General features: G+C 37.0%; 1 protein-coding gene across 1 annotated transcript in view; it reads left to right on the top strand.

The window, feature by feature from the left end:
* LOC135088071 (dual specificity tyrosine-phosphorylation-regulated kinase 2) overlaps positions 1-13,731 on the top strand; it is a 106,027-nt gene that overhangs the window by 66,669 nt on the left and 25,627 nt on the right. The window contains exons 3-4 of the mRNA XM_063982955.1: positions 12,388-12,551; positions 13,611-13,715. Coding sequence (XP_063839025.1) covers positions 12,388-12,551; positions 13,611-13,715 — 269 coding nt within the window. The remainder of the gene's footprint in view (positions 1-12,387; positions 12,552-13,610; positions 13,716-13,731) is intronic.

Genomic DNA, 13,731 nt, shown 5'->3' with positions numbered 1-13,731 from the left:
TAGATGTTATGACGTAGGCATCCACTAAGAAAGGATTTTACGAAACCACCTCTTAGGGGTAAAACAGAAGGGCGCTAGTTACATTATATTCCTCTATCACTATTATATCACTTGTTTTGCGAACCTTAAATAAATAAATATCAATGATATCGCAACTGCCTGTGGGAATTAAGCCCACGAAATTATTTTGATCAAGAGGAGACTAAGAAATTTGTAACTATCCTCGGTAAAACCAGAATTAGTATGCTTGTATCTGTGACTTCTATTGTATCAGTAACAAAAAGTGCCAAAAAGTCTTCGTGGTTCTCAAAAATATTCTGATTAGGACCTCAATAGAATGTTAGTGTAGAACTATTATTCAAACCCGTGAGAAATGACAGTTCCGAGAAGTTCCGACCATTTGTTAGTGGTCTACATACCTATACATCATTGATCACTAACATTACAACAACGTCAATCTTATCAACATTCATGCTTATATGTTAGTTCTATCTATAAGTAAGAATGATAATTGACTAAATCTTTTGCAACTGAAATATTGTCAAAATGCTTCGCCAAACTAAGTACATCAGCGTCAGTTTTGCGTAAAAGAGTGCTCTCATTATAAAAATCTAAACCCGCGTTTATGGATTTTCCATTTACCAAAATTTCTCTTACTAAATGACTTCAAAATCATGGTTTTTCTCCAGAGTCATTCCCAATACGAGAAGTAGTGTTTGAAATTGAAGGAATAGGAGTTAAACTCACACGCATCGTTTTTGTATTCTAAATGATTGCTAAAGCTACATTTAACGAGTGGCAGTTAAAACATACCATAGAGTATTTTCAGAACCTGAGTTGTTTATCTTTGGGGCTGGATGAATCTGATCCTATGATCGATTATTTGCGAAATAAACTGGCTTTAATGAGAACAAAAGTCTGGGCAAGTCTTTGGGTTTTGTTATTTCACGCTTATTTAACCATCCTAGTTCGTCATAAAAATCATCACGTAAGTTTTCATCCTTTCAAGGAGCAAGATCCAGCATTTCCTCAACCGTTCATAATTCTTTTAGCTAGGAAAAAGTCACTGCCACTCACTTCAGGCATAGATTACCATCAAATCAACAAAGCCTCAATCTATCTTTTGGCTAGGTTAACTAACTTTTGCAATGAAAATTGTACTACTTATTTCTCATTCTAATTATTTGCAGAGTTGAATTCAGGGATTACATTATTAAAGCTGTTGTTGAAAGAATGATAATTACTAGACATAAAATAATTCCAAAAAATCTCTTTACTAGAGAGTATTTACGAATCTAAGCTGCTAACCTGCTTCTTCGGTATAGCTGGAAGAAGATGAGCCCCTTTGCATTCTCTTCTTGCAACTTCACCCCATAGAAGACCGTCGTGGTGACGCCTCCTTACTTCGACAACGAAGACAAATTCATCCGCTTAGCTCGCTTATTTGATCGTTGGCTGACGGGCGTCCCCGGTGGTGTACCGGCTTCATATTCAGACGTCATTGTCCTCAACTGTGAAATAAAGTTCTCGACGGAATAAACTGTGTATGACAAGCATCAACTTAAAATTTTATGGGGCTATGTTCAATTTTTATATCATATTAAGCTCTTGATTTATTTCCTATTCAAAACCAAAAAAAAAATCTAAAAATATATTGCTTGACAAATATTGTATGCTCTTCTTTGCTTTGCCACTGTTACATGTAACAATTTTACTTATGCTTTATAAATAAAGATGTTCAGTTTGTATTTTAGTCAGTGCAACCCTCATACACAACTGCGACGACTGGATGGCTCGCTTAACATACCAGCAAAATCCTGCCCGAAGTCGGCAAGCACACCTAGTGCGTCTCTTAACCTACAATATTAGGTGGGTAAAACATTATGAAAAAGAAACTGGAAAGGCTAAAAGCTAGCTATCAAGCTAAAAAAAAAGATGAAAACAATTATCCACTATGGGCACAACGCTAACGCTTCATAACTAAAATCAAGGACACACTTGGCCCATCGGCACACCTGGCCGCTAACTTAAAAATTATGGACACACCTGGCCCATCGGCACACCTGGCCCATCGGCACACCTGGCCGCTAAAGTTAAAATCAAGGACACACCTGGCCCATCGGCACACCTGGCCGTTAATATAAAATCAAGGACACACCTGGCCCTTCGGCACACCTGGCCGCTAACTTAAAAATCAGACACCTGGCCACGCCTGGTCGCTACTAGTTGTGGAACATACATAGCTCCAATGAATCCTACATAGCATTTATGAATTTTACAAATGAAGTGTCTTTTCATCATACCTCGAGTACTCATTGCAAAAATAGCGTCTAATAAAACTACACAAGTCTGTCGTCTGCATACTACAATAATTATGAACCTTATTTATCACTAGCACAAGCAGTCGTCGGTTCGTAAAATCAAAGTTATCTTTATTCGTGTAGACTAATTAAATTAGTTACTTACAAATGTCAAAATGTTCTTAAGGAGCCTAGTGCTTAGAGACAAATATTTAGTAAAAGAAGCGTACCAAGAATCGCTTCATAAACTAATGATAGATCTTATCAATTCTACAACAATATAAAAAGTGGCATCTAGCTTTATACCAGAAACGTATCTAACTTTGTACGAGTAATTGTAGGCGCATCTAACCGTACGAGTACTTTGTAGACGCATCTTGATAAACTGAAGGCGCATCTAGCCTGATAAACTGAAGGAGCAATTAGCCAATTAACAATCCATATTTCACTAGCTTTTGCCCGCGGCTCCACCCGCGTGAAATTTAGTTTGTCACAGATCCGTCATAAATCATAGTCTACATGTTATTCTGGGCTATAAAGATTAATACTGGAAAGTTTCATCAAAATCCGTTCAGTTATTTTTGCGTGAAAGAGTAACAAACATCCATCCAGACATCCAAACTTTTCGCATTATAATATATGAAGTAAATTTATGAAGATTTAGAGTACCTTAATTGGGGACTTCTAATATTATGCGAACTACTAATCTAATATTATTCTAACTATATACTAGTCTTTGAATTATCTTCATCAGGACATAGCACACTTAACTAGTTCTTAACGAAAATAGACTACACACTAAATCGGTCAAAAGTAAAATAAAATTTAATTTTATTAAGTTAGTATCATCAGAGGGTAGACCCCATCATATACGAACATAATAATTTGAATACAAATGTGCTCCGTATTATGTCCGTTCCGCCAGAGAATAGCCCCGACCATATACGAGACACAATACAGCACACATGATTCGAACATGCACTTCAGTAGGTTTTAAAATATTATTACAGGTACACACTAAACTTCATTATGCTAGTATCATCAGAGGGTAGACCCCATCATATACGAACATAATAATTTGAATACAAATGTGCTCCGTATTATGTCCGTTCCGCCAGAGAATAGCCCCGACCATATACGAGACACAATACAGCACACAAGATTCGAACATGCACTTCAGTAGGTTTTAAAATATTATTACAGGTACACACTTCATTATGCTAGTATCATCAGAGGGTAGACCCCATCATATACGAACATAATAATTTGAATACAAATGTGCTCCGTGTTATGTCCGTTCCGCCAGAGAATAGCCCCGACCATATACGAGACACAATACAGCACACAAGATTCGAACATGCACTTCGGTAGGTTTTAAAATATTATTACAGGTACACACTTCATTATGCTAGTATCATCAGAGGGTAGACCCCATCATATACGAACATAATAATTTGAATACAAATGTGCTCCGTATTACGTCCGTTCCGCCAGAGAATAGCCCCGACCATATACGAGACGCAATACAGCACACAAGATTCGAACATGTAGTAAAAAAAATGTTTAATACTATCAATCTTTTGTACGAAATAAATGTTCTTTTAAAAATATATTGCTACATACCTTTGTTTGTGAGCTGAAGATGTGGATCACATTCCCGCTTCCGATTTATTAAAAAGGTTACTTGTTGATCAATTACTTATTTATTCAGGATACTAATTTATACATTTCCAACATTATAACACCGTAAAGTTAGTACTTCTTGCTTTAAATGCTCCCATCGAACTGCCTGTCCGGCGGCGGCATGCCCGCGATAAGGCAACTTCCCCTTCCATTCGTCAAAGTCAACCGGCTCGAAACGACTTATCGAAAGCATGCCCCGGAAGTAGTCAAAATCAATACTTAAATAACAATTTATTCTAAATTACTAAATCGTATACAATAAAAATTCTAAAATAATTACATTAAATAATAAACATGAAATATGTAATTGAATATAATATAGAATAAATTCTAAAACCACTCTAATATCTGCAACAATTTCCAGGAAGTAATCAAGTAAAGTATTTAATTTTAATAATGGGTTTTTAAATTCTACCAAAATTATTACAATAACTATTTATAAGCAACTAATAATCGTATAAAATACAATATTAATTCTAAAATCATTACAATTGCATAGCACATAATATAACCTGTAATAATTATTATCTATCAAATGACAAAGAAATCATGTGGTATGTAGAGTAGACAGAATGTATGAATAAATTATGTACTTGCCTTGTGTTCCAAGGACACTCTTTTTGTTGCCATAAGACTATCTTTCCGGCAATTTGTCACATAAGTAGGTATCTTACAGGGCAGATATGTACCATCCTAGACTGCATCCCTCTTAACATCATGTGCGATTGTGGTCAAATACCTGCCTTGTTATGCATAAAAAAAATAAATAAATAAAAATCTACTAAAATGCAGGTTTATTGACTTTGAGGCGGTATCGCTGCAACAACCACAACATCAGGATTTAAGTTTTTCCTTATTATGTTGCCCTATTAGGTAGATATGAAATAAACAAACATTAGGAAAAATGTCCACAAAATATATTTTTTTACTCACTGTTGGGATGCTTCCTAATCTCTTAACTTAAAGCATCTAAACAATCTAAATGATGCCAAACAAGGAAATAAATTCGCCGACCACATAATCTCCACATTTAAGCCTCAAAAACACGTAAAATTTATATCAACGTAATCTTCTCACAACATAATTAACTTTTAAAAAAAATAAAACCGACTTCAAATGCGTGAACACAAAAAAAAAACTAAAAATTAAAAATATTGCGTATAAAAAAGTTCATCCCCAATTTTCCACCCTTGGGGGTGAAATATTTTCTTCAAATTCGCATGAAACCACCCTTTTGATAATACCTATTCAACAAAAAAATAATCGTTCAAATTGATTTATAATCGGCGGAGATATTGCGTATAAAAAAGTTCATCCCCAATTTTCCACCCTTGGGGGTTGTTTTTTCTATTATTAAATTTAAATGGGACCACCCTTGAGGTATTACCTATACGCCGAAAAAAGATTTGTTCAAATCGGTTCATAATTGGCGGAGTTATCGCGTAACAAACATAGAAAAAAAAAAAAAACATACGGGTCGAATTGAGAACCTCCTCCTTTTTTGAAGTCGGTTGAAAATTGACAGTGACACAACATTCGATGATTTCAACGACAACGAAACGACCGTTGATTTTCAAAATTAGGTTCGTACTACGTTATTTCATACAAAATCCATCTTTCGTCACGCCTAGTATTTGAACTCGATACGAAAGAAAATCGAAAGTTAGGTGTTTTTTTCTTTTTATGACCTATAGGGGGCGCTGTTTAATTTTCATACAAAATTTTTCGATGGCACTTTGAATACGCAAACGAAACGAACTCGAAAGTTTTTCGTACTAGAGGTACTGGACTACAATGTTAGCTGTGGATACAGGTTTGATTCCCCTTAGAGGCTATTAATAGTGAAGAAGAAGAGCACGAGCATGATTGTAGAGTACCTACCACTAGGCTAGATGACAAAATTTCAATTATTTGTCAGTCAGACAGATAATTACAAAATATTAGACTCATATTTTTTATTTTCTTTCATAATTTAATAAATACAGTGCTATATCGAGTTGAGTACAAAATCTACTCAAGCGTGACGTAACGCGCCATTTCAACTCAATATAATACTGTAATTATTCGATTATGAAAAAAAATAAAAAATGTGTCCAAAATTTTTTGTCTGACAGACTAAATAGAATTTCGATTTCATTACCCAGTCATCATCCCTATTTGACGAGCCCGGTTAATTTTTAGAAACCGCACACCCTAACAATTGGATTTTTTAAATTACCTTTCTTATTAAATAGGTACCTACGAACTGAAGTAAAATAAGTAACACTGAAAGCTATATTCTCGGCCTATCCTTGACTGGGGAATCCCCACAATGGCCCGCGTCGGCGCGGACGCACGTAAGCCGGAGATTAGCGCGCCGCTATTTCTGTGTGCGCCGCGATAACCTAATTTAATAGAAGTGGGTTCTTGTATGTAGTAGTAGTAGTTTATATGTAAAAGATAATATTGTATGTAGTTTATATGTAAAAGAAAAATAGAAACCTCCATATCAATTAGCAAGAGTAGGTTTATTATGGACAGAAACATGAATAAAAAGTAGAGCAAAGAAATAGGAAAAGTAGGTACATAATTATTTAGGTGCACTTGAGATTTGTGACGTGCATAAATTACCGATGATAAAATTACCAGGATGGCATTAGATAAAGAGGTAGGTACACATTTAAAACCCTGATTTTCATTTTGACCTTTTGAGTGGCCATTTAATCCAAAATCCAATATAAGCAATTCTAAACTTAGCAGAGATTTTCCTTTTCCATATCCATGATTCCGGGTATGAATGCTTTGTGTTCATAACATTCATATTTCTTTGTCCCGAGAGAGAGCCAAACCTGCATTAATGCCTTATAGTAGTCCAATACAACGTAAAATAAAACTTAGTCCTACGTTTCACATTTTTCGTTTTAATTATAATCAAAAGAGCAAGAGTCGATGCTCTGAAGATAGCACCCTAGGGCGCAGAATTTCTAAATCCATAGGCTTAGGGCCAAGCGTGCCATCAAAAACAAAAAGTTGTATCATCATCATTCAACTCGTAAATTATACTTTAACAAACATTTTGATGATGTAGCTGAGGGTTCACTCAAGGGAAATCAAAAGTTTTTTTGGGAAATTTCGTAGTTTAAGAGGGCGTAATTACGTTTTAGAAAAACTTTTATTTGTTGAGGTAACAACACTCAGCTTTTTATTGAAACATGGTCAGTATTAAAGTTTCTTTTTAACTACTTTGTCACGTAACTACTTACCTAAGTACCTTTAGTTTTTCCACCTGTTCCATCCAAACTTTTCAGTAGACGTTGATATTTATTTATTTATTTATTTTATAGAAACCAACAGCGATACATTGAAAATGTTAGTTATAAAAGATATTTTTAATAAAAAACTAATTTAGGTTTATATTTCTTGTTTTCAGAAAGTCAACTCCTTGTAATTCAGTAGATACACGAGTAGATTCATTCAAAAATCTCTAGCAAGGTGACCTTGAAAATTCTCAAGAAAAAATCTTCGCACAAAACACTCACTTAACATTTGAAAGATCTCTCAAAAAGCCTCAGGCTTGAGAAGACAATACAGTATCGATTGCGGAGACGATCCCCTGCTTACGGAGGGCCCTCGCGATGTGGGTCAACGCGGCAACTTGATTGGGCCCAGGGGACTCGCGGTGCCAGGGTAATGATGGACAAGTGGATCGTAAACTGCAGAAATGTGCGCAGCGGAAAGAAATCTTGTATTTCCATGGAAATGTGAAATAATCTGCTGTATTGTGTGCACAGTCATCAGTAGGTATAAGGAAGGCGGTATAGCATGACTAATTAGACGCAGATAAGTTTGCCAGGTAAAGTAAGCTTTAGCCGGACATTTTTACGGTCTTGTCCGGCCAAATAATTATTCTCTTGTCCGGCTTTTGTTAGGATTTTTATTTGGCCTGCCGCACCAGGCGAAAGTCAAGCACAGAATAATACGAAGCGCACGCATCAGGATGTTGGGCAACCGATGATGATAGTAGGTACTCACTCGTAAGCTATGACACTAATTGTACCCCCCTCCCCGTTACATGTCCGGCATTTGGGGTAAAATGTCCGGCCAAGTGAAGCATAGAGTCTGGCTTTTGTGTTTTTGGACCTGGCAACCCTAGACGCAGGCACATTAGGCTTAGCTCTATGTCGATGTGATGAGAGTGATTTTACACCCTTATTTAGGTATAGTTACCTTTATGAATAGTGATGGGTGGTCAAACTGGTGAACCTGTTACTCGTAATTCATGGTAGGTTTTTTGCTACACTTAAACGCCTACCTATCAATTTTTGTTATTCGTGGCCAATTTCTATTTTAGGTATTATGGAAACTAAACAATATGCCTCTTTGATTCGTAATGAAAGGCTTTCAAAGGTCTCTACACCGGCAAAGCAACAGCAAGTCATCCTGCGCATTTTCCACGATTGGACTCACCAAGTGATTGTTATTCAGCTGTCAGCGAGTCTACATGAGTCGCCATTTTTCGTCCATTTGTTGGAAACCTCTCAATTATTTCAAGGATCTCGTCGGTCAACCAAAGAACGCTTGGAGTGAACCTTTTAAGCGTCCTCCCGTTTTGGAATGAGAGGAAACATTAAAGCCCAGTTTTTAATAAAAGTAAGGCCCGGAATAAAGGTAACTTGTAAAGAACGCGCCTGAAATGTAAAGGCATTTGAATGTTGTAAGAATGAAACTTTGCTGTTGTGTTTTTGTAAGCGCTTGAAGAAAATACATATTTTAAGTACTTACGCAGTTGACAGAGACAGTACAATGACCACGGTAATGACATTTATATGTACAGACAGTTAAACAACAAAAGCCTAAATTATACTCTTTACACTAGCGTCGGCGTGCGTGGAATATTATTAGGTAGGTACATAATACGCCTACACTACAAATATCAATGCAAAGACTCTTCATAATGGTATGACACTCAGTAATAGGGTGTGAAGAAGTTCAATCTTAGGATAATTTAAACAATACAAATGCCACTTATTTATATTTTAATAACTTATACAAAAACTAACGGCCGATGGGGCAGCAAGGTTCTGGAGTGGAGGCCACGTACCGGAAAACGCAGCGTGGGACGTCCACCCACAAGGTGGACCGACGACCTGATAAAGGTAGCCGGAATTAAGGCGCTGGATGCAGGCCGCTACCAACCGTGTGATGTAGAAGTCATTGGGGGAGGCCTTTGTTCAGCAGTGGACGTCCTATGGCTGAAATGATGATGATGATAGGTACATAAAATTGAATTTGCTTACGCCACTTACAACATGTAAAGTCTCCAATCTCCACACAGCTTGCATGTCTCAACTTAATAGGCATTTAAGCCATATCTGTCAGGTTGTCCTGTCACAACGTACAATTAATCTCCCGCAAACGGGATCCTCTTAATTAATGCGTGTTTACAGGACCCGCAGGCACGCGCAAACGCGACCTTTACGATGTGTGCCGAGCGGTATGATAATGCGGGATTAGACCTAACGATGTGTTTGAGAAACTTTGTCACAAAACAAAGAAGTTATTTTTAAACTAAATCGAAAAGGTGTCATCGCTAGGAAGCGATCTCTTACAGACTAGGAAAGAGGGCATTATTGTTTAAAATTCTGTGAGGATGGGTGGGTGTTTGTTACTCTTTCAAGTTGAAACAACCGAACCGATTTAGTTGGTATATAGACTATAGAGATACCTAGTGATAATTTTATCCCAGTTTTTGGTTCAGGACATGCGAGCCATATAGACGTGTTAAAGAAAATAGACCCAAAAGCTAGTAACTTACTTTGCGTATCATTTGAAACGTATACTCGTAAATTAGATTTTTTATTCATCACGAAAAAAATGTGGTAGGAGAAAAATTTTTTCATTCCTATTTCATTAACACTGTAAGGAAAGATAGCGGATTTATGTTACATTAAAAATCTCCGACCGTTTCCCAGCGGCCCCGGGCCCGGCGGGACTGACCCGACCTTGCCCCCGTTTGGGATGCACTGCCACGTGTCGCCGGGAGCTGATACTGACGGAGTATTGAAATATTACAAGCTTCGTCGGTGTGACGTCACTTGTTTATTTATTTATTTATGCCTAGAAACAAGCTTTGTGACAAGTAGAATAGGTATGTAGTTTAGGAACAAAGTCCTCAAACTGCAATGAGAATCATTATTAATGCCTGAAGTACTGTAACCTAAGTATGATTCTAAATCTAGAAAAAAAATGTCGCATTGCTCTTCCTATACTTTTTGACATACTACTTCGTTCATTCGTTTCAGCCAAATGACGTCCACTGCAGGACAGGAAAGCCTCCCCCAAGGATTTCTGCAATGACCGGTCCTGCGCTGCCCGCATCCAGGCTCTTCCCGCGACCTTCACTAGATCGTCGGTCCCTCTCTACGAGCAACTACTTAAGTTACTATTTCTCAAGAAAGCAGTGGCTACATGAAATGATGTTATTTTTGGAAATTTTAAAAATAAGTGCTTGCTATATTTATTGTGCGCTTTATACTTCAAAATATCAACATTAAAGACAAATATAATCAGGACTCTAAATTAATTACGGCTCTCAATCCAAAAATCTAATAATAGTTTTTAATTTAGAAGCGACGTTACTTTCAGAGTTCTTCCTGAAGAGGTTTAAGGCTTTCATTAAAGTAAACCACCCAAGTCTCGTAACGAAATTGAGGATTGCGATCCGCTGGCCGATGGAAATGAATGTTTTTTATAATTTGAGAGCAAACACGACAGGCTCTGTAGAAAACATACAAATCTGCATATTTCATAAAACATTTCTTAAAATTGCTCAGTTGCGAGAGGGGAATAAACTTGCGGTGCTTTTAAAGTAGCTTTCTCTGTATTGTTCTATTTTTGGATTGTGCGTAAGCTTTCTTAATTTTTGTAGGCTTTCGTCAAATGTCAGCTTATGTTGGAAGTGATCATGAGGTTTAGATTGACGTAAAATTTTAGTTATTTTATGAAATGTATGCGAAAATTGAACGTATTTTTTAGGATTTCTTAGCTATGTTTTAGTACGTAACTCTACAAAAGAATGCCATTTTGGTTTTGCTAATAGCACTGAAACTATATTGAGCTTCGTTATTACTTAAATACCTATTACTTTTTCACTGAAATGTTATGAAAGCTGAAAACTGGTCTAGCCAGACATACCTGCTGCGCTATTGCGATGAAATAAAGTTTCGTCACACCGACTCTATTGAAGTAAATAAAGCGACTACTTATCAAAGCGACAAAAGCAATTTGATGTTTTCTTAAACGAATGATAAACAGTTTTGATAAAAGTATTTTATTTTAGGTATTGCTAAATTAAGATTGCTAAGAGCACGATCTAACAGTTTAGTGTTGAGGAAGTATTGATATCATGCAACACTCAATCTTAAATGAAATGCTAACTATCTAGTTTCTAGAATCTAGAAGTTTATCTGTGAGTATTGCAAGTACGAGCAGTTACATTATAGACTACTAGCTTTTACCAGCGACTTCGTCCGCGTAGAAGTCGAAAATGGTTCTAATATGATTTTAAAGTGGTTTTTACGTCGTTAATATTGAATTAGAATTTTGAATTAGATTTTTTTTTTTATGCATAACAAGGCAGGTATTTGACCACAATCGCACCTGATGTTAAGTGGGATGCAGTCTAGGATTTGCTAAAACATGGTAATTACAGATGACTATAGAGTCAGCCATACAAAATACATAGTTTCCATGATTTGAAGCTATATAATAATAATTTGTTTGTTATAACATATAAATTAGACGCACTGTCCTCATCGTGCTAATGAGTTCACTATCAAAGTTGCTGTCCACCAGTCAATATATTAACCTAACTTACCCTATCTGCTTTCTCTCTCTTCCTTTTCGTTTTGCTCTTGGTAGAGCGGTCGTGGTCACGTTGAGGCGTTGTTCAGATCGGTTGTAGAGACGGATACAACTCTCCGCACGATCTCCCGCCATCTCTCTCTGTTGGCTATCTGCTTTCCCTGTATTTGTTCGTTTGTTCGTTCGTTTCAGCCGAAAGACGTCCACTGCTGGACAAGGATTTCCACAAAGACCGGTCCTGCGCCGCTCGCATCCAGGCACTTCCCGCGACCTTCACCAAATCGTCGGTCCACCTAGTGGGAGGCCTGCCCACGCCCCCCTGTCTTCCGGCTCGTGGTCGCCACTCGAGAACTTTTCTACCCCAAATCCCATCGTCTCTACGAGCTATGTGCCCCGCCCACTGCCGCTTGATAGCAATCATGTGAGCTATGTCGGTCACTTTGGTTCTCCTGCGGATCTCCTCATTTCTGATTCGATCACGCAGGGAAACTCCGATCATAGCATATGAGACCCATAGTAAGCGATTTCCCTGTATACTTATTTACTTTCCTTTTGTCCTCAGAAGCCCTGAAGCTCTACGCAGAAAGGCTCTCAGAATGGGAGCGGACGGAGATCAGGAAGTACCCCGAAGTGTGGTTCATGGGGCTGGAGGCCAATAAAGTGCAGGCCAGGTCCAACCTGCCCAACAACTGCGGGTTTGACGACGAGAATGGCAGCTATAATAAGGTTAGTTGGTAATAAAATGAATTTTAAATTAATGAAGAGGGTTAATAAATGGTACACTATAGAAACTGAAACAGGAATGATGGAGCTCTGGAAATTTTACAGTTGTGGATAGTCAGGACTCTACAAAACGATTTGACGGCATTCTCTATTACGACTATGAATCTGGGGATGTTGACATGAATGAAATCAATTAGAAAAGGCTGACTTCATTATTCAAGCGATATTTTCATCAAAATGATCAATCTTTGTTTGTTTTAAGTTTCCCTCAAATTAAGGAAAAGCAAAGTGCCAAATATTCTTCTTTTTTTATTCCCTTTTCGCTTCGACTAATCAACAGGAACAAGAATGTTGCAATGTTGCGATAAGTTAGCCTGTCTTCTCAATAAGATTATTAAGATAGGTCACTAAAAAGATACCTACAAGTAAACAAGAAACTGATTAACACACTGTAGTACCTTGTTACTGTTCAAACTGTTCTTTGCTGAAGTTTTATCCACTTTACTCACTTGGTTTCTAAGAATTTGCTATCGCCGCAATATAACTTTATTTCATTTGCTTGACTACCGCCGATAATCTTGCTTGCGGACTCGTAATTGCTCTTTTCTCGGAAAATGGAATTATCCCGGAAAATTACGCGCGTTTGCATACTCCCGGTGACTTAACTCAATTGAAAAGTGATAAATTAATCTTTGCATTGTACAGTCACTTACATTAAACATTGCCGATGAATATTTAATATTATTTTTTAATTTTGAAAAAGGGACTCTTATGCCCGTTTTTACCATCAATCCTTAATTTTCAAGTGATCCCTATGGTTACACATAACAGCAATTTTGTTTTCATAGGGATCATTTAAAAATTAGAGATTAATGGTGAAAACGGCCATTACTTTATTATTAACCATGACTTATTTTTATTTATATTTTTATTTATCTTTAATAAAAAAAACTTTGTGGTTGTTATAGAGTTAAACTACAGAACTTTTAACATGATTCAGTAAGATTTTCTTTTTGGAGTTGATTAAATAGGTACTGAAATGAGTGTTTCTCTTCTCTGCAGCAAATACACGACCACATAGCATACCGGTACGAGATTTTGGAGGTCATAGGCAAAGGCTCCTTCGGCCAGGTCATAAGGGCACTGGATCACCGTACAATGCACCAGGTAATGTTCTTTTTTA

Source organism: Ostrinia nubilalis, chromosome 3 (genome assembly GCF_963855985.1).
Source record: "Ostrinia nubilalis chromosome 3, ilOstNubi1.1, whole genome shotgun sequence".
Lineage (NCBI taxonomy): Eukaryota > Metazoa > Arthropoda > Insecta > Lepidoptera > Crambidae > Ostrinia > Ostrinia nubilalis.
Note: the sequence above shows the minus strand (reverse complement) of the source record. Positions and strands in the feature narration are given on the sequence as shown.